The following is a 19,939-nucleotide window of genomic DNA, read 5'->3' on the forward strand; positions in this document are numbered from 1 at the left end:
AATGATTAAGAGATATGCCGAAAATGATAAAAAATATTCTTTCACTGTGATGAATTGATCCTTGATGTTTTTTGATTATATTGTTTGGTCCCAGCGCAATGCAGTGTAAATTCGATTTTGAAACAAAGTAACTACAACTAATTGTATTTAAAAAGTAGGTTAACTGGCTATATGGATACTTGGCCAGCTGTCATGTTTTTCTGAGTGCAGATTGCTTTCTGCGGCCAGCTCGGGTAGTTTTTATTCGCTTCGTTTCCGCGTCAATTTCCTTTAATACGCTGTGGCGTGATGTCCCTTGGCTCGGTCCGAGATACTCTGCCCTCGTATCTGGCCGTTCATGTGTATCTGTATCTGGCAGATACTACTCGCACATGCGAGTGTGCCTTGTGCTGTGTGTGTCTCCATATAACTCTCAATCAGTTTTGCGCTTTATGCGCATTTTTATGGCTTTTTCCCGGCTCAACTGGGTGTTGTTGTGTTGTTGTCTTGTTTTGCGCTTGTTGCTGCCCAGCACTGTATTTTATCTACGTAATTGAGTTCGTTTGCACATTAGCAGCAGAAACAACAGCCCGGCTAAATGCGAGTTTTGAATGGCAGGCTAGAATTATGGCCGGAGTAATTGGCGTGCCATGTGTTTACCGATTGCCAAATTCACTGCCCAAATGATCCAATTTCACTCGATTCGATTCGATTGGCTGTCAGCGATATCTCTTTCATTAAATTCGCGTGAATTAGTTAGCACTGGCATTTCGATCGGGTGACGATAATAAATCGCATTCGGGTTGCCTTTTTCCATTTTGACAGCGCCGCATTACGGGCCATCATCATTATGGAAAATCTATTAATTTGTACGTCCCCATGTGCTGGCCGAAAATGATTAAAGCCAGGCCACGTTATGGAAAACCATTGACGGTTATGCGATTCCTTAATGCCAAACGAGCCATCATCGATGATGCAGCCCCAATTTCCAGTCCACAAATAATCAAAAACTAATTGCCAAAAGAGCGGGTAATGGCAAGGGTAATGGGCCAGTTGCGTGTCGAAAATACTTAAAGGTGCTGCTGCAGAATTCGGCAGGTTATCGCCGGCCAACAAAAACAAAAAAAAAGCAAAGAGTTGAACGTTGAAACTTTAGCTGAATCACGACTTTGGTACAATTTTGGCCGAAACGAAAGCAATCCGAAAGCGAGCCAGCGCAGCATTTCAATCAGCTAACCGCCAACAGCTAACAATCCGGCAACGTGCCGGGGGCAAGGTGTCTTAGAAGCGGAGCTCCGCTGCAAATTAGCCACATTTATGAGCATGACCAAGGCGGATTTCCACAGTCCACAGACTTTTTCAAGCCCCAAACGAAGCGCACTGAACGTGTGAACGTGAATTGGTAATCGATGAGCATTGGGCATGGCTTTGCCTCCTCGGTTTTGGCCTGGCTTTTTTCTTTTTTAGCTTCCATCCAGAGCTCGGGGGAAACTGCTGCAGCTCGGGTACGTGCACAAGGTCAAGTTGTTTATGGCCAGCACTTGATATTTGATATCATCGCCAGTGCCTGGCCACAATTCGGTCGGTCTTCAGGTTTTTATTGTTTCGTGCAGAGTTATGAATATGCATGGCTGCTTCTCCCCCTTTAAATTTATTTGATATTGAGCTGAACGATCGTTCTCAGGTGGAGAGTTCATGTTGCCTGGGCACTTTTTCTTCAAATCAGGCGATACCTGTGTTTGCTCAGGTTTTCAGACTGAATCATAAATTGCTTTGGCCATGGCTGCTGATTCGAGAATATGGTAAATATTCGTTTGACTTTGAGTACGAGCCAAGTGTTTTCTAATCAGTTACATTTCCTAGGAGCAGTTGGCCGTCAAGTGAATTTATATGAACTTATTCGCTTATATTTCACTGGATTCCTTTTTTTAATACAGAATACATTTAGCATAAATAGCACGATTTATTAGTAGCTTATGTTTATTTTTAACTCTACTTTGTATTACACATTTATAAATACAATAAAATGAATCAAATACTTGTCAGATAACTTTACCTCCGTTAGAATCACAGCCATACATCATTATATAGAATACACTTTCTCTGATAAATCATTCCAAGCTTGTTTTTCGACTCCAAAGCAAGCATTTAAATCTATTTCCCAGCGATTGACTTCGAATGCCTGCCATGTTCGGTGTCTAGTAGGACATATGTAGATATATCTATCTATGCACCGGCGGCATATGAATGCTGATGATTCTGGAAATAAAGAGTTATGTCGTCGCCCTCTCCAACCAGTATTCTCACCCGTCTCGATTGTTTGGCTGCTTTTTGTTTTCCGTTTCTGCCATCACTTTCCATTTTCGACATTTGCAAATTTGCATTTTGTCTGTTATTGAATATGTATGACATATAAAAAGCAGACATGGCAGCAACAAAAGCAAAAGTAACAGTGACAGCAACAATGTGAGCACATTTGTCCCACGTATTCGTTTAATTTCTGCCGTGTATTTCATTTCAATCGGCTGTTGCTTTTCATTTGGCGCGACTTTCGCGCACTGAGCACCAATTTGCATATATGCCGTAGAAAGAGAGCGAAATATGGCCGGCGAAAGAGATGGGTAGAACTATACAGTAGACCAGGGGAAACTATGGCGACAGCATTTGATCTAAGCGACATCTGAATGGGCATCGAATTAAAGCGGCCCAAAATTGAATATAAACTGCGTCAAAATTGAAAAGTCGAGCTGTTCCAGCGGAACGTGTCCGGATTGTCCGCAATGTCCTGGTGTCCTTTTGTCCGGATGTCCGGGAGTTCGGCTGTCCGCCGCGTCCGCAAAAACTCTGACAAAAGTCCGTGCTTATAGATGGCTGGCACGTGACCCGGCAGCAGCATCAGCATTCCAGCACTGCAAACTGTGAATTTAGAGCCAGGTGGTCCACGTCCACCACGGGATCCGCCTGCTGCACGTTGGGGTCACCACCCAGTACCACCCGCTCTAAATTGTTTAATAGAAAAATTATGCACTGATTTGTATTTGTCTTAATCTGCTCCTTTTCTTTCTGCCTTCGTGACTTCTTTTTGGCTCCCCTTTGCCGTGTCATTTTCATTGCTGGATTGAGACCGAAATGGAAGAATACACGGGGGAAAATTGATTCTAAAATCTTTTAGAATTATTATGGTTTGATTTTACATTTGGAGTTTACTAAAATATTTTCCTAGCTTCTGTCTTTGTCTCAGTTTCTACAAACTCTAGTGTCTGCGTCTGGCATAATCGCGATTCAATACTCCAGCACTGGGAAACTTCAATCGTTTTTTGATTCATTTCATATACATAGCAATTTCTTATTACAAATGAAATGGGTTTTTTTTTTACCGTGTAAGAATGGAGGCTGAGTCTGACTGGCGCTTATGCAAATCGCAGCCAAGGAATGGAAATAAATTGCCAAAGTGTCGTCTGCAAAGGCCAAAGGATCCGATTCGAGTGGGTGGACAGCGGATCGGGGGAGGCTATAGCAATAGCTATAGCGGAGCTATCGATGGCAGCAATTTCCGGAGCGACCGAAAAACAAAAAGGAAGCCAAACGAAAATGCCGCCTTTACATGGCAGAGTGGCTCGTCGTAAAAACAAACTCCAGAAATCCGCCGCATCAAATTGGCTATGGCCGAGAAAAACAAAGGAAAAACTCAATTGGAAGCCACTGTGAGCACCACTCAAAAGGCGGGGGAAAATCCAGTTACGGTTTTACAGTTTTCCTTCGCCACCCCCCCGTCCCCCCCTCCTCCACACGCAACGAATTTTCTTTCGAGCACTGAAAATCCATCCCTAAACTGCAAAACTTTCCGCCGTAATGCCCCGACTGAATCCGCAAAACCCACACCCAAGTCACTGGGCGCTTCGATTTGTCAACGATTTGGAATCGGTTGCATTTTTATTGGCCCTGGCTTTTGCGCTGGAATTTCATTTTATTGGCCATTTCGGTTGACCTTCGCGTAAAGGAGGCGAATTCCTGCCGGGCGGATTCCACAATAAGCAATAAATTGCTCACGCTTGCCGGCCAAAGTTTTTGCATAACTTCGAGACATTTGCTCTTATTGGCTTTCTCCGCGCATTTCTTGCATTTTTGTATCTGTTTCTGAGGCCAAAATTCAATTTGCTCACACTGCAAATGCAAACAATTTCCCCACTACTCGAGAATTTTCTCCTCCTCTGATATTTGTTCGCCTGCCGGGTGGAGTGGATTCTTCACACTTTACAACGCCAGACCATTAGACCGCAGGCTCGAGGTCATCAGGTGTCATAATCAAATAAAACTTCCACTTCAAACGGCAAAGCAATTAGGTGTGTGTGGATTCTGTGGAGGCCACCGCCCCAGAAATGTTTATTAAACATTCAGCGTAATGAGTTGTTGACCTCATGCCGAACATCGTCGGCGCATGTTGCGAAATTCTTTTGTTTGCCTGGGGTAAATACGTATTATGCATCAGATGTTCCCCTGCCCAAAATCGAATCTCGCTTTAATCTGAGTTCAAAACGGTTCAGCTGATTGCGAATTATCTCCTTATTATGGCGCCTAATTGAAGCGACAAATTATAATGCTTGTTTAATAGGCAATACAGATATAGATTGCCAATACCCAGTGGTTCCTTAAGTATCTTTAAAACAATCTATGTAGTGAAATGAAAACCCCTTTCTCCTTATTAAATCAAGCAATAAGTAAGACAGCCAAAGTCTTGTGGCAGATGTGTAAGTGTCTCAGCAGCGTAAATCAGATATTCCACAGGGGTTTCTTAAGTATCTGGCAGATACTTTTGTATCGTTGAATTTGACTCACAACGGGTTCAGTGATTCACGAGGCAAAGAACAAAGCCGACTATCTCGGCACTCGTGTTGTCATCTCCTCGCGGGGCATTAATGTATTCTAATTAATGACAACTCCCCGATAGCATCTCATGGGTGATGAAATTGTGCTAGTTGAAGAGCCCGCATCTCGGAGGGTAATAAAAATATAAATATAATAGCTCCCCACTGGCGCACATAATTTTGTCCACAACTTTCCAGCAAAGTCCCCTCGTATTTCGGTTAGACAAAAGCGACCGCCAAAGAGAATCCGTTGGGTGCTAAATTAAATCACTTGAAGATGCCACTGCGCGATATTAAAAGCGCATAGAATTCGAGGGAAATCGCTGGGCAGTGGAAAAGTGAAAAAGTAGTGAGTGGCGGGATGCAGAGGGGCCTTTGACCTACATTGTGGCCAGCACAGTGTAGTTGTTGCTGTTGGCAGCCAGATTATTGTTATTGCAGCCCATCATAGGCCAGCGACAGCAGCAATATCGCAGCAGCAACAGCAGCAGCAGGAGCAGCAACATCAACGACTGCATGAATGAATGAGCAAACCTCATGATGAGCTAACGAGCAATTTAAGAATTTAATTTATGTACGTACATATAGCGACACAGATACATGACAGACCCAATCCCAGTTCGGGAAATGCTGGCATTGCAGCAGCAACAACAGCAACATGAGCAGCAGCAACACGAGTAACAGCAGCAACACCAGCAACAGCAACATCAGATCTCGTAGCCTAATGACGCAGCCACTTAAGCGGTCTATATGTGTGTGTTTTCGAGAGAGCGCGCCACATTGGCTGCGGTTCTTGCAGCAATGTTGCTGCTGCAACTGCGATGTCGCGTCGGCAACATGTAAAAGTAATTGCCAACCCGGATGCGGCTGCTCCACGGCCATGGTTGCCAGGCTGCCAGGCTGCCAGCTTGCCAGTTCGCCAGTTTGCCAGTTTGCCAGGCTGGCTGTGCCACATGAAAGCCAGAAATTAGAAACGGATCTCAAATTAGAAATGCCTCAGACGCAACTCCAGTTGTCGTTGTCGTCACGATGTTTGGCACTTGTACCCTGCCAGCAGCCCATTTATTTCCCTCCGTATGTGTGGGTGGCCAATGTTTTTCCATATCTCCGCCACACACTTGGCACGCTGCCCTATTTACTTGTGCCACCAGATTTTCCGGGCAAGAAGGATCCAAAGTCTGAAGGAGGATGCGTGGGCGTCAATTGCTGGCAACTCTTGCGTTTTATGCATTCAAAAATTGGCAATAAACGTTGCCCAAAAACTTTGTCTGCACTGCTGCACTTAAAACAAAAGTCCCATGAATTATATTAAAGGTGTTTGCCGAAATCTCTTCCCTGAAAATGTTCAATTTAGGTGACTCTGAAAGTACCTCCCAGCAAACTGCAATAGAATTTTAAATTTAAATGTCACCCAAATGGCAGTGAGGTCCAAGTGATTTTGATAATAAGACACCTATAAAAACGTTGTTTGCCATAAAAAGCGTTGTCAATAAAAACTGTATTGCATGTATTTGTATGTACCAGTGGAGAAATGTATTTCGCTTTAAGGTCTTTGAAATAAACTAAACAACATAATATAAAATTCGGTATAAAATTCTCTATTTACTTTAATCATTTGACTCACCTAAGAATACAAATAAACTGTTTTATCATGAAAATTAGTAATACTTCAATAGACATTAAGAATTCGAAACTATTTCTTTTGGCGCAGTTTCCCAACAATTGATAAAAGATCTCATATTTGCGAATGATTTTTCCCCGAGTGCAGCGATTGCCGCAGCCAATGGACAGCGCCAACTTTGCCATATAATCTTTTACACTCGCATTAAAAGCTCACTTGGCCCGAATGTCAGAATGGCAGAATGCGGGGGAGTGGAGCGTGTCAGTCGACTGCGGATAGCTCCTCCGACAACTCAACTTGCAGATACTCCAGTTCAGGGCGCTATCAAAGTCGTGTGCTCGAGTTACGCCCCCAGAAGATAGATATACAGCTGCAGATGCAGATACATAGGTATCTATGCCCAGCTGGGCTCTTTAAGGTGCTGGTGCTGGGAGTTAAAGCTGGCCGGAGTTCGCCAGTTTCGGAGCTCCGGCATCAGTCAAGCGTCAAAGCGTTTGCAGTTAACTGGAAAAACGTTGCCCAAGTTTAGAGACTCGCTCTCCGTCTTCTGCAGTTAGTAGGTCAGAAGTTTCTGCGGCTGTGTGTAAAATGGTTACTCCGCTATATATATACAATTATATGGCACGAGTACTATACTATACACCCAACGTGACTTTGTCTCTCTCGCTTAGATATTTTATTGCCGTCTGCGAGTCTCGCTGTTTGCTTTCATTTTTATATACGGCGGCGAACAAACAACTGCGATTTTAATGCCGGGTGAATGTCATGTTCTGAGTCCCCAGTCTCCATTGCTACTGGTTTTCATTTTATGTCTCTTTAACCCACACACACGCTTTCTGTAAAAATAGAAGCATGTTTGGGCATTTATTCTGTTGTTTTCTCAAAGAGATTTTAATGCTTTGAAAGTGTCATGGAATTTAATAGAACACCTCAGCGATTTCATTTTAAAGAAAGGGGCAAAAGATCTATAAAAGTTTCCCACACAGAAAAGTTCTATTAATACTATTTAATTATTTTTTGTACTAGCCAATCATTTCAAGTTCTATTAAATACATTCAAATAATTTTAAAACAAGAACGTAATTCCGAATTTGTCTTTTTAAATGAATGAACCCTAAGATATCACCATTAAAACGCATTAAAAAAATCACATAATGACTTATAAAGAATTTGAATATAGCAACAAGCTACGTCGCAAATTGAAGCCCTTTGTGTGCAAAAAAAACTCCTATCCATAATCTATTATTCTTAGATTTCTCCCTGTGCAGCTTAAAGATCTTTTGAACTCGAATCACCCAACTTTAACCAGAAGAACAAGCCATTCCCCCAAATGTCTACCCAAATTAACACAGCTCGTAGTTCAGGCCCCGAAACCCTTTTTGCCAAAACAACAAAAGCCCGCAAAACAATGAGGGAACCGAAAAAAAGTTACTATTACAAATCAGAACTGCGGCAAAGTTGAAAAGCGCTCTGTAATTATGGCCTCATTCGGGAAGGAAAATCGGGGAGAAGGGAAAACGCTGTGATTGAAAGTTGAAAATGGGTTTTGTGGCTTAATCCAACAGGCAGCTGCAGCCAAAAATTCGCTTTGTCAGTGGGCCAAAATCTGAAAAGCCTTGGCTTTGTATGTATGTGTGTGTGTGCCAATGTGCCAATGTTAATATGCTTTTCCAGCTAATTATTTTCATTTGCTGCGCCCGCGGTGATTGCCTCATTTTCCACATTTAATTACATAAGTCGAGGTGAAAAGAAAGGAAAACTGAATTTGAAACTGAAACTAACCGAGAGCGAAAAGAAAAGCCCCAATGAATTAAATAAATTATCAAATATTCATGTAAATTAAATTCAACACGAATTTCGCTTTCATTGTCTGCCGTTCGCATTTAATTAGTTTTCCAATGCTTTCATTTGATTTCTCACGAGCGGAGAAGAGAAGCCGCTGCTTGGGGAAATGCCTGATAAATAAAATTAAGTTTCCATTAAACTTTGATTAGGCCTTCTTCTTCTAATTGGCGTGCGGGTGCGAGCGGAATGAATGTTTCGGTTTTACGAGCTCCCATAAAAACATGAATGCTGTTGTTGTTAGTTGTCGGCGGATGTTGGCCTGATAAAAAAAGGAAAAATCCCGCTGAGTCTTATCGTAATGAAGCCGCCTTTGTCTTTGACGCACTGAAAATTGCTTAATCAATTGGAAACTGTTCACTCGCATGCAAATGTCAAACTGACAGCTGCCGGAAAGGAAAAGGAAGGGGAATTGGGAGGAGGAGAAAGGAAACGGAAACGCCATTTAAATGGAAACTCTCTGCAGAAATGAAAGTTCAGCGATAAGTAAGCGGCGGGCGCGAAAATAAATAAATAAATACACTCTGCTCGGCTCGGCCAATGGAACTGTGTCAATGTTGGCAATTACAAATTGCAATTAATAAATGAAAATTAAATGCAGCCGCCTGATTGAATAATTGCCAGGCTGACAGACTGACAGACTGACAAACTGACTGAATGACTGAATGACTGAGTGAGCCTAGACTTGAGTGTCCGTCAGCTGCTTAAAGCTTTGGCTTCTAAGCCTTCGCTAGACTTATAAAGCCTGAGCTGACCCTGAACCACTTTGAACACACATCACACACATGTGTGGATAAAGGTGCACTCAGGGAAAAAATCTACACTTAATTGTATTTCAATTTGTGCAGCTGGAATTGATTTTTGAGATATTTATTGTAGGGACAATTAACACAATTTAATGTAGAACAAATTTTGATCATTTATCAAATCTAAATTATATTTCCCGTTAAATTAAAGATAATATGTAGCTTTAGAAATAAATGTATTAACAGTGTTTCAAATTGCGGTGTTAGAATTGTATTTCTTGTGGTATCTTCAAATATTTATTGACTTAGACATTTTGAAGATATGCGATCTTGATTATATTTAAGAGCATTGCTCTTTTATAATCTTTAAAACCAAAATTTTAATTATATCTGTTGCACGCCTGCAAATAAAATTTTACCAAATTGTTATGTGGTTAAACCACTTCCAGTTGCTTGTCAAAAACATTTATATGAATAACTATTTTCCGCCGTGTTTTAACGATGCCATATACTATATTCACCATATAGCAAGTGCGCACTTGCTCTGTTTGCTCACATGCAATGAGTTTTAATGGGGCCCCAGATGGGATTGCACATGCTAATGGGAATGGGCATCGGTTCTCCGATTTGGTCCGCCTCTAATTTGTAGCCAATCAATCATCTGCCGCTTGGCAACATTCGATCTCGATGGGGGGTAGAGAAGTCTAGAGAAGATACATCGATGTAGTTGAACTTTTGTCACCGCATGGGGCCGTGATTGAAATGCCGCATGGTGCAGAGATCTACGAGTGGGAATCTCGGGGTGGTTGGCAATACGAAGAACGATCTGGGAATGCGTTAGAAACTTGAACATAGTTATTGTTCCGAATGAACTCACCTTTTGGCATTTCTGCGCGCTCATTTCCGAGGGCCTGAGCGATGATGAGCTGAAAAGATCAAATTTATCATGACACGACAACTGATGAAACATTCATGCCGTCGCATTACGAGTGTCAGAGACCCCGGGGCCATGGACCCTGCCCTTTTTTTTCCCAAGGAAACCCCGTTCTTCTTTAATGGCCAGCCATAAAAGTGTAAATCCGAAATACACGAGGAAATCCTTTTGCCAGCCAGAACAGCATCAAATTATTAAACATAAATTTCCGGTGGCCCAACTTGTTTACGGATGTATGTTTGTGCACGTAATTTTCCAACAATTTATCATCTTTTTGTGGAGAGCGGCTTCGATGACACAAACAACAAAAGCGCCAGACGCTTTTCCAGCCCAAGCCCCCTTCCCCTCTCCCCGCCAAGGACCATAAATATATCCTCCTCTAATTGTTTGGCAAGGGTTCGTCTTTTGCCGGGTGTAGAAAACGCTGGCCGTATCCTAATGAATTTACGCACACACGTCCTTTTTGCCTTTGTCGCCGTCTGCGTCGCATAAATTGTCCCTTCTCCGCAAAAATATTCTACGTCGTCTGGTTGTCTGCTTGTCTGCCTGCCTCGCCAGCAAGGATGCCCAAGGATGCCTGCCCAAGGATCCGATCCTTTCAGCTTGTTTCGTCGGCGGGCAGTGCGCAAATTTCTGGTCTTTTGCCTCATAAATCATCAAATTACAACAATTGCGCACTCGCTGCGCTTTTGTGAAGGGAAACGCAAGGATAAAGAGGAAAAGGACCTGGCACGAGACGTTGCCGTTTGCCAATTTGCTGCGCAGTCGAGCATCTGTTTTCCTCATCGTCCCACCTGCGCTGCACAAATTTTCCTCCACCCCCACCCCCCCACTCATTTTTCTTTGCTATTTTTCCAGCTGCCAGCTATACTGAAAATCTGTTTCCCATTTTCCGCTCAATTCCAGATCCCCCTCGGAGAGATCGGGCAAGGGCTGCTGTGGCCAGTGGTTCGCCGGACCGCCGCTGCGCGCCCTCATCGCCGTCGTCGCCCTGGGGGGCGTGGCCTGCGCCCTGGGCGGAGCGGCCTTGGGTGCCACTGGCCTCGCCGGACCGCCCAACTCCCACCTCACGGCCGCCCTGCTAATGATTGGTGAGTAAGACTTTTATGAGATTCCACAACGTTATTTCAAGTATTTATTACGGAAATTATGTGAAGCGTTTTCAAGGGAAAATATGTAACTCAAAAAGTATAATTTATGTGTCTCATTTAGGTATTATTATTTTAGGTTTTATACATTAACATTGAAAAGGGCATAACATTTACTCTTAGATATAGGAAAAACCTTTTGGTCAGAAGAACAAGTTTAATTTAGTAGAAATTACAGAAGTAGTGGTGGGCTAAAACTGATGGAAAATGTGGTTCCCCTTACAAAATCTTAAATACGCCACAAAGTTGTAGGTAACAAATATTTCTAAAGTAAACTAGGAAATTTACATTATTGTATTCTTAAAGTTAAGCATATTGCCCACCTCATTACATTTTGGTCCACAATTTATTTCCCTTGTAAAAAAAGTACATCTTAAACGCTAAGCTACAAATTCAAGGGTGATTTTTCTGTATTTAATGGCAGAGCTGGCCCCATTCGATTTTTCTGAGTGCAGGGTAAACTAGGCGATTACGTAATCTGGCAAAAATCGAGCAGGGAAAATGGCATTAAAGTCGGCGACGAGCGCCTTTTGATGTCCGCTGATGTTTACACAAGTCACGGGAGGGAGTTGAAATGGAAATCCCCCTGGCCGGAGAAAAGCCCTGTGTTTGTTCACAATTGTTACAATTATAAATGCCATTCTGTGTTGTCCGCCGTTCGCTGCTGGGTTTTTCTTGCAGCACGACGAAAAAAAAAATGAGAAAAAGAGGAGGTGCCCCAGTGTCTATTTGAGGGCCTTTGTACCTGTGTGTACCTGAGTATCTGGCTTTGTGCGATACTTCGTACATCTGCTGACCCAGTTCGAAGAACAAACAAATTTGCAGCAGCCAGACAAGCCAACTGTCAATATTGGCAGAGCATTTAGTTCCGGCTGCGATTTCTTTGGCCCAGCAGCAGCAGCAGCCATCGCTCTATTTGGCCAATTCAACAGGTGGCAGAACTCGCTTAAATTAAATGCACTTGGGGAAACTCTTTCGAATTAAAACGCCGTTCGATTCGATTCGATTCTGGCCACTCTTCGAGCCACTCATGAATCATTCATTACGCAACCCCAAAAAGCGGGGCCAAGTGCAGAGCTCTTTACTTCATTTTGAAGTCCGCAACTCTGGGTTTTTGTGTGTGCGACGTCTAATCAATTGCCGGCGCGTTTAGTTTAGCGCTCGCGAAGCGTGACATTGCGCCATTTTCGGCGGCAATTACCGAAAAGTTTTCAGTCCATACGTACAGTATATGTGCGGCAGCATTTTACATAATTTAATGGCAATCAAGCCAGCCAGTCAGCAAATCTCCAACTATGTACAGGCACATAATGGAGCTGGTGGAGTCCCACCATCATCATCACCATCATCGTCATCGCCATCGTCATAGTCGCCGTAATCATCACTGCAATGATGATGGGCGAGGTCTTTTGGGGTCTTTGGCTTTTGTGGGGAGATGTCACAACGTTCACGACAATTTTCGCTAATAAAATCGTATGCCTAGCTGGCAAATTTGCCATGATGACATGCTCCACTGAATGGCCGACAGGAGTAAAAGTGAAAGTCTGGTCGGCATGATTAGGCTTAGGCTGGGAGCTCGAGTTCGAGTTGGATTTGAAGCTTTAAGTGCGGGCTGTAATTGCGTGCCACGCCCACTGGGGAGTGGGCTAATTAAAGTGGCCGCTAAATGGAAAACCAAGGGGGTTGGGGTATGAGTTCAGTTGGGGGCGTTACCGAAAGTCTAGCTCTGAAATTAAGTCCATTTTCATTCCACTTTTCTTCGATTCCAGGAGTCGGCGTGGTTTTGGTGACGGTGAGTGGAGCCGCCTGGCGGATGACGGCACCTGGGGGCCAGAGCTGCCTGGGAATCGGACTAGGAACCAGTGTGGACCTCGGGCGCTGCGGTCGGAGGCCCTGCAGTCGAGGCGGAGGAGCACCCCACGGACTGCTCTACCCGGAGTTCCAGCACCGCCCACCGCCGCCCTCGTACCAGGCCAGCATGCAGGAGTACCGGCTGAGGTGAGTGTTCGACCACGGGGAGGATTACCAGCAGGAGTAGGGCCACCAGCAGGAGTAGGAGTACCAGCAGGAGTAGGAGTGGACCAGAACTGCTGGTGCATAAATTACACGCAAGGACAGCAGTTGGTGGCGGTCCTGCGGCTTTCGTCCGCCACTCGCATGTCCTGGCGCAATTAATTGCATTATGCATAATTATGCAGCGGCCAGAGCGTTTTGTAGTTACACTGAGAAAAGTCAGGAGTCCTATCGATTAAATTTCTTTAACATATGACTTATAAAACTTTCTAAATAGCTAATTTTTCAAAGCTGAAATTCTTAAATATATGATATTGGTCTTCAGATTTTATTATTCTTTTAAATCAATATTTCCTTTAAAAATTATCACCTGAAAAAAGGTTTTTATTTCTTAATTTTCTATGGAATGTTTACAAGTTAAAAAAATTATTAAAGGTTTTTGTTTCTCAATTACCTTATTTATGGCTATATTTGTTACTTCTGTTAATTACAGCCCCAAATAAAAAAAAAATAGTAAACCATCAAAAATATTGAGCCATAAAGTTCAATACCCCCTCTGCTTCTCAGTGTATCTATTGCCAGTGTCCACATCCGCACTTGCTGACCCCTTACCCTTTACCGGCCGCCTTTTTCCTGTCGTGCCACAACTACAACAGCTACTCACCCGAATCCTTTCCGCTTTTCTCCCGCAGACTTTTGCTGTTGGACCGCGATCGCCAGAATGGCGTGGTGCGTGGAAATTCGCCGCCGCCCACTTATCGATCTCATGCGGGCAGCCTGCTGAGGTAAGTACTTCCGTTTCCGCCGCAATCCTCCCCAATCCACCCCTCCCTCTTATCCTTTTCCTCAAACTCCGACTTTTCCGTTCCGCCGTTCGTGAGTTATTTGCAAAGTTTGGCGCCTGCCAAACCGCAAAATGTTTTCCAGACTGCCAAGGAAAATTCGGGCAGGGGATATTCGAGATCTGGGATCTGGGGTGACTCTGCTCCGGCGGTTTGGCTTTTGTGCGGTTTCCAAGGGTGTCAACATTGACACATCGCTTTTCGGGGGGCGAAAAGTTTTTGGAGAATTTTCGATTTTTCCCATTCGAAGGGATGACTCGAATCAAAAGATTGCCTGATGATGGCAGCAAACACTCGCCAATTGATTCGGCAACTAATTGAAGAGATAAAGCAATCCTGCCCGAGAATTTATATGAGCAATCTGATTGCGTTCCGCCCTCGAAAAAAAACATGACTCACACAATGGCAATTTAAATGACAAGGACATTCCCGAAAAGTGGGTGGAATAATTATCGCCCGGAACGCATAATGTTGGGCTAATGAGAAAAGTTGATTTTTATGGCCCACAAATTACTGCCCGAGCAGCAGACAAAGGCGGCTTTAATTTCTTATTCAAATAATATTTGCAGCTCGTTTTAGAAAATTGCCACTCAAACCGTAACGTATTTATGTCAAATTAATTTACTTCACTCACACACTTGAATATTTATAATGTGAGTAATGCAAATGGAAGGGCAACAGGGAAAGCTGATTTCGGGGCTTTACTCCGCACACTTAGGTTAGCCAAAAATGCCAGCGGAAACGGAAGGAAGAGGAAGCAGCCAGGGGAAGTATGTCAAAAAGCAAAACTTATGCAAAGTGTGTGGCAAGAAATCACAGCATACCTTAAGGATGTGTCCCCCCAAGTCAGTGTGTGTGTGTGTGAGCGGCGTATTCAAATGACTTTAGTGTGCATTGGTCGGGGAGGGAGGAGGGCACAAAACTGGCAAAGAATTCAGGGAAAATTTTGCAAAATATTTACACACACGCGCGCACTTTTGAAGAGCCTGCCAAGCCGCATAACAAGCAGGCTGTAGTAGTAGAGATGGCTGGAAAAAGGGGGGGAAATGTCCAAGGACGGAAAACTGTCCTTGCTGCCGGCCAAGTCAATTAAACAAACAAAAGGGCCGGCCAAAGTGCTGCGAAAATTGCCTGTTATGCACAGCACATCACATCGCATCCTGGACAATGGAGGCCCACATATAGATAGGCCCGATTCCTGGGCCAACATCCCAGCAGGATGACTTATTTTCCTGTTTCCGTTCGCCCGGCGTCTTTGTCGGAACAATTAAATGCAATTTTACATACTCCAAATTGCTCCATACAATTTGTGCGACCTTCTCGAATTTTGAGAAATCAACCAGCCACGCCCACCATCCCAGTCCCGCCCCCCTTTTCGAGCACTCGGTAGGCCATTATGTGCAGATGAGCGTTTAAGTGTTGACTTTTGTGCTCTGCCGACTGAAGTGTGAATTGTCTGTGATTTGGGTATAGTTCCCCCATTCCCCACTCCCCCAAAAACCCCCACCTAAAAAGAGCTCCTTTCAAAAACATCCCCTTTAAATCCCTTCCTTTCACCTATAGCATGCACATGGCAACAATTGCCACAGCGGCCTTTTGTTATTTAAATTGACAAAGATGAGAATATAGAGAATACACACTCGCATATACTCACTCGTCTGTTTGAAAAGGGACAAAGTCGTCATATATCCCATACATACTGATGACTGCCAACGTTTGGGTGCACTGAGATATATTATGATATAATACTTATGAATTTAGACTATAAATCAATATATGAACATTTAATCAAAAGGAATTCAATGAATTTTCCTACTCTATTTCTCAATGATCTAAGACGAAAAATAGCATTGTGAATAATTAAATAAATTGCCAATAATGAACATAGAATCATAGTGTAGTAAATACTATCTCACTTAATTTTAAAGCACACTAAATTTATGTAATCGTAATCAAGGCTTGTTTTAAATGGAATGAAGAAGTTAAAGTTTCACTCTCAATAAATAAAATATATACGATATACAACATATATTTATTTCGCAGTGCATCCAGATAGACAAAACTCATAGACCCTATCTCATGGATGCAAATTTGTGCATTTGGTTAACATATTTGCCATCTTCTTATGCCCGAGAAGGGCAAACAGAACCGGATTGACTTTGTCTCATGTGTAAATAATTCATGCCTTTGATTCACTTACTATGCTTACTTGCAGAGCTCCACTGACCACCCTGCGATCCGGAATGGGAGGCGGCGGAGGGGGCGGGGCCGGAGGAACCATCAGCAGCAGCATGGGCGGGTCGGAGTACAGTCTGCCGCCCAGCTACCGCTCCCGGAATGCAACGCCCGCCAGTCTCGTGTGCAGCGAGCGGAACATCGAGACGGCTCCGTCCGGCAGACTGCTGGCCAACGAGGATCTGCAGCTGCCGGAGCCGTCGGTGGTGGAGCAATTGCCGGACTACACGGCCTTGCAGTCGAACACATTGCTCACCTCGGCCATTGTGGAGATAGAGTCCTCGAATCGGGTGCCGGAAAGGGAGACCAGTGCCACATCGGGAGGAGCCACCAAAGGCAAGGATCTGGTGACCATTGTGACCATTTCCCAGTCACCCGGCAGCACCCACAGCCAAACCCAAACCCAAACCCAAACGCATACGCAAAACCCAGCTGGCCAGGCCAGCGCCCTCGATCAGATCGATATATTGGCGCATCTGTAGCGATCGAACTGAACCAACAGTTGGATACTTCAGACACTCGTGTTAACCCAAAGGTATTTATTTGTACGGAACTCAAGCTGCTCCTAAATGAATATATATATAATGTAACCCCTATCTGTAAACCGTAAACTGTAAGCTGTTTGTTGTACTTGAATGTGTTGAATTTATTTTTGTAAGCATTAAGCAGATGCGCAGCGTAGTTATTACGAATTCTAGATACTTGCAATTATACATATATACGCCTACCCATTGAAGTATTAAAGTATCCAAAAAACAAAAAAAAAACAAAAACAAGAAAGGAAAGCAAACTTCGGGCGGAGCCGATGTTGATATACCCTTGCAGAATATTCTGTAAATTATATTCTCCAAAATTATTTATATGATGCATTCTTAATACTCATAAAAAATCCCAACTTCCCAACTTTAAAAACACCAAAGTTATGGCATTTCCAACCGTTCAGTTATATGGCAGCTACAAGATATAGTCGGCCGATCCTTATGAAATTTGGTAGGTCGGATTGATTGGCGAAAAATTAAACCCATAGATAATCCCAACTTTCTAACTTTACAAACACCAAAGTTATGGCATTTCCGATCAATCAGTTATATGGCGGCTATAGGATATAGTCGCCCGATCCTTATGAAATTTGGTAGGGGAGACTGATTGGCCAAAAATAAAACCCATAGAAAATTACAACTTCCTAACTTCAAAAACACCAAAGTTATGGCATTTCCGATCGTTCAGTTATATGACAGCTATACGATATAGTGGCCCGATCCGGCTCGTTCCGACTTATATACTACCTGCAATAGAAAGACAAGTTTTGGGAAAGTTTCAAGCAGATAGCTTTAAAACTGAGGGACTAGTTTGCGTAGAAACGGACGGACGGACAGACGGACAGACGGACGGACAGACGGACGGACAGACGGACGGACAGACGGACAGACGGACATGGCTAGATCGACTCTCCTGGTGATGCTGATCAAGAATATATATACCTTATAGGGTCGGAAATGTCTCCTTCTCTGCGTTGCAAACTTTTGACTGAAATTATAATACCCTCTGCAAGGGTATAACAAAAAGCAAACAAATGAAAATGTTAAAAAAGAGAAACTCTGAGCTCAGCCAACTATCGAACTGTAAATACGAAATTTCGAATGCATTTCTAGCAACTAAACTATAAACCAGGCCAGAAACGAAGAGCAAAACTAAGTATATAGTGTATGTAGGTATGAGTATCCACGGGATATGCATAACTCGCAACGGAACGCTACGGTGACAAATTTGGCGCGCACTTTCGGAAACCACGAATATCCAACTGAATACTGAACTTCGATGTCGATTTCGATTTCTGAATGCGTTTCGCACAAAAACAAAAATAGGTAGACCTACCCCTAATGATATGTAAGTTACGACTAATTGTACGCGTGTCCAGCACGAGTACAACACTCACACACACAAGCAAACACACACACACACACTCGAAAAAAACTAACTTAAAGTCCTTTACCGTAATGTGCAAGGCGACGTAAACTAAACATGAGAAATAAAACCCAACAAATCGTTGAAAAATGCCACAAAAACCCCAAATTGTTTTTCTTACTCGGGAAAAGGGAAAGGAGGAAGGGGAAAGGGAAAGGCAGGAGGGCGTGGCAGCACGTCCTGATCCTGCTTAATCTAGCGTGAATTTTGCTGCCATCGTCAGGCCTGTGAAGTTTTGTTTTCCGAGGGGTAGAAATCCGAGGCTTTGGAGTCCCAGCGATTAACACCCAGCCCCAAAGCCCACTCACACCTTAAAACCGAGAGCCGAAAAAATAAAATACCAGGCTCAAATGAAACCAACAAAAATCGGTTAAGCATGAAATTGCTGTACAAGTGCGTGGCCATGTGTGTGTGTGTGTGTGTGGGCGGAAAACAAAAACTGTTGCATACTTTCAGGCAGCCGGTGGAATTCGTGTGTGCGCAGCAAACCGGAAGTTGCCAACGATTATGACATTACAGGCGAAGTAAATTAGGACTCCCTTTTTAACACCACAAAAACTCATTCATTAAACGCGAAAAAGATTTCGAAATTTATTCACTTGCTGATCATTTAAAATTTACAATCGAATTATGGATAATTTACAACATAAATTTAGAAATTAAATAAGCAACTACCTGCTGAAACAACCTCGTCTGACTTTTCATCATCCGATTATGTCGCCAATCGAATTGGGAAATCCTCTCGCGCGATTTGTTGGCTTTTGGTTCCGGGTTGATCAACAGTGCTCAGGCTCAACTAAGTAAATTAACTCTGGCCACAATATACATATACATATTTAGCGTGGGATCGGTAGTTCGGTTATGATACGATGTTTGTTGAATAAATAATAGTTGTGTTGTGTTGGGCATCATATAATTTGCTAGCTAATTCGATTTCGTGTCGTTTGCAGCTACGGTTTTGATTTAGAGTGATTCGTTCATCATTTAAAATTAGGATAACATTTGTGTGCACAATTCAAAAACAAATAGAAATAATAATTGTTACGCATTATTCACTCTGACAATTGCAATAATAAGCTTTAGATATCCAAGTAATCCGAGGATTGTGAAGATAGTTGTTGTTGTTGTTGTTGTTGGTTAGTGTGCGTGATCCCTGAAGTCGAACAAAATCAGCTGGTCGGCATTTTAGCGCGCGTGATTCTTGCAGAAGGGACGTCCGCCCTTGTTGTAGAAGCTCTGGCCCTCCAGGTTCTGTTTGCAGAACTGTAAAAGAGATATGGGAAAATTATTATAAAATAATAAATTAAAACAAGAAGGAAAGCTACAGTCGAGGGCCCCGACTATCACTATACGCGGTACTTAATTTCTTTATTACTTCTGAATTAATGGTTTGATTTGGAAAATTGTTTGTCAATCGAATAAAATTTCTCTATCAGAAATGGTTATACTAAAGATCTACTCACCGTGCAGTTGAAGCATTGGCTATGGTAGTTGTGGTTCAGGGCCTCCACCCATCTATCACCAGCTTCCACGGGGAAGCCGCAGGCGAAGCACTTGGTGGTGAACAGCTCGTTCCAATCGGCCTCGCAGTATGCGTTTCCATCCTCCAGGAAGAAGGGCCTGTTGCCAAAGATCTTGCCGCACTGGCCGCAAGTGAAGCACTCCGGGTGGAAGTGCTTGCCAATGGCATTCAGACAGTCACCCTTTTGTGGGGGAAATATAATTATTAATCAGGTAAATCAAAGGATAA

At 43.3% G+C, this 19,939-nt stretch overlaps 2 protein-coding genes across 23 annotated transcripts in view; one reads left to right on the forward strand and one right to left on the reverse strand.

The window, feature by feature from the left end:
• LOC108048927 overlaps positions 1 to 16,991 on the forward strand; it is a 37,447-nt gene extending 20,456 nt beyond the window's left edge. Inside the window, 4 exon segments of the mRNA XM_017129889.2 lie at positions 10,893 to 11,077; positions 12,904 to 13,132; positions 13,840 to 13,932; positions 16,205 to 16,991. Of these exon segments, the coding sequence (XP_016985378.1) occupies positions 10,893 to 11,077; positions 12,904 to 13,132; positions 13,840 to 13,932; positions 16,205 to 16,706 (1,009 nt within the window). The 3' untranslated portion in view covers positions 16,707 to 16,991.
• Positions 16,992 to 18,755: 1,764 nt separating this feature from the next.
• LOC108048874 (PDZ and LIM domain protein Zasp) overlaps positions 18,756 to 19,939 on the reverse strand; it is a 56,954-nt gene continuing 55,770 nt past the window's right edge. For all 22 annotated transcript variants that reach the window (XM_044462072.1, XM_017129811.2, XM_044462075.1 and 19 more), the window contains 2 exons: positions 19,653 to 19,892; positions 18,756 to 19,452 (listed from right to left, as the gene is read on the reverse strand). In XM_044462072.1, the coding sequence (XP_044318007.1) occupies positions 19,375 to 19,452; positions 19,653 to 19,892 (318 nt within the window). In that variant the 3' untranslated portion in view covers positions 18,756 to 19,374. The remainder of the gene's footprint in view (positions 19,453 to 19,652; positions 19,893 to 19,939) is intronic.

This window comes from Drosophila rhopaloa, unplaced genomic scaffold (genome assembly GCF_018152115.1).
Source record: "Drosophila rhopaloa isolate 14029-0021.01 unplaced genomic scaffold, ASM1815211v1 contig_115, whole genome shotgun sequence".
NCBI lineage: Eukaryota > Metazoa > Arthropoda > Insecta > Diptera > Drosophilidae > Drosophila > Drosophila rhopaloa.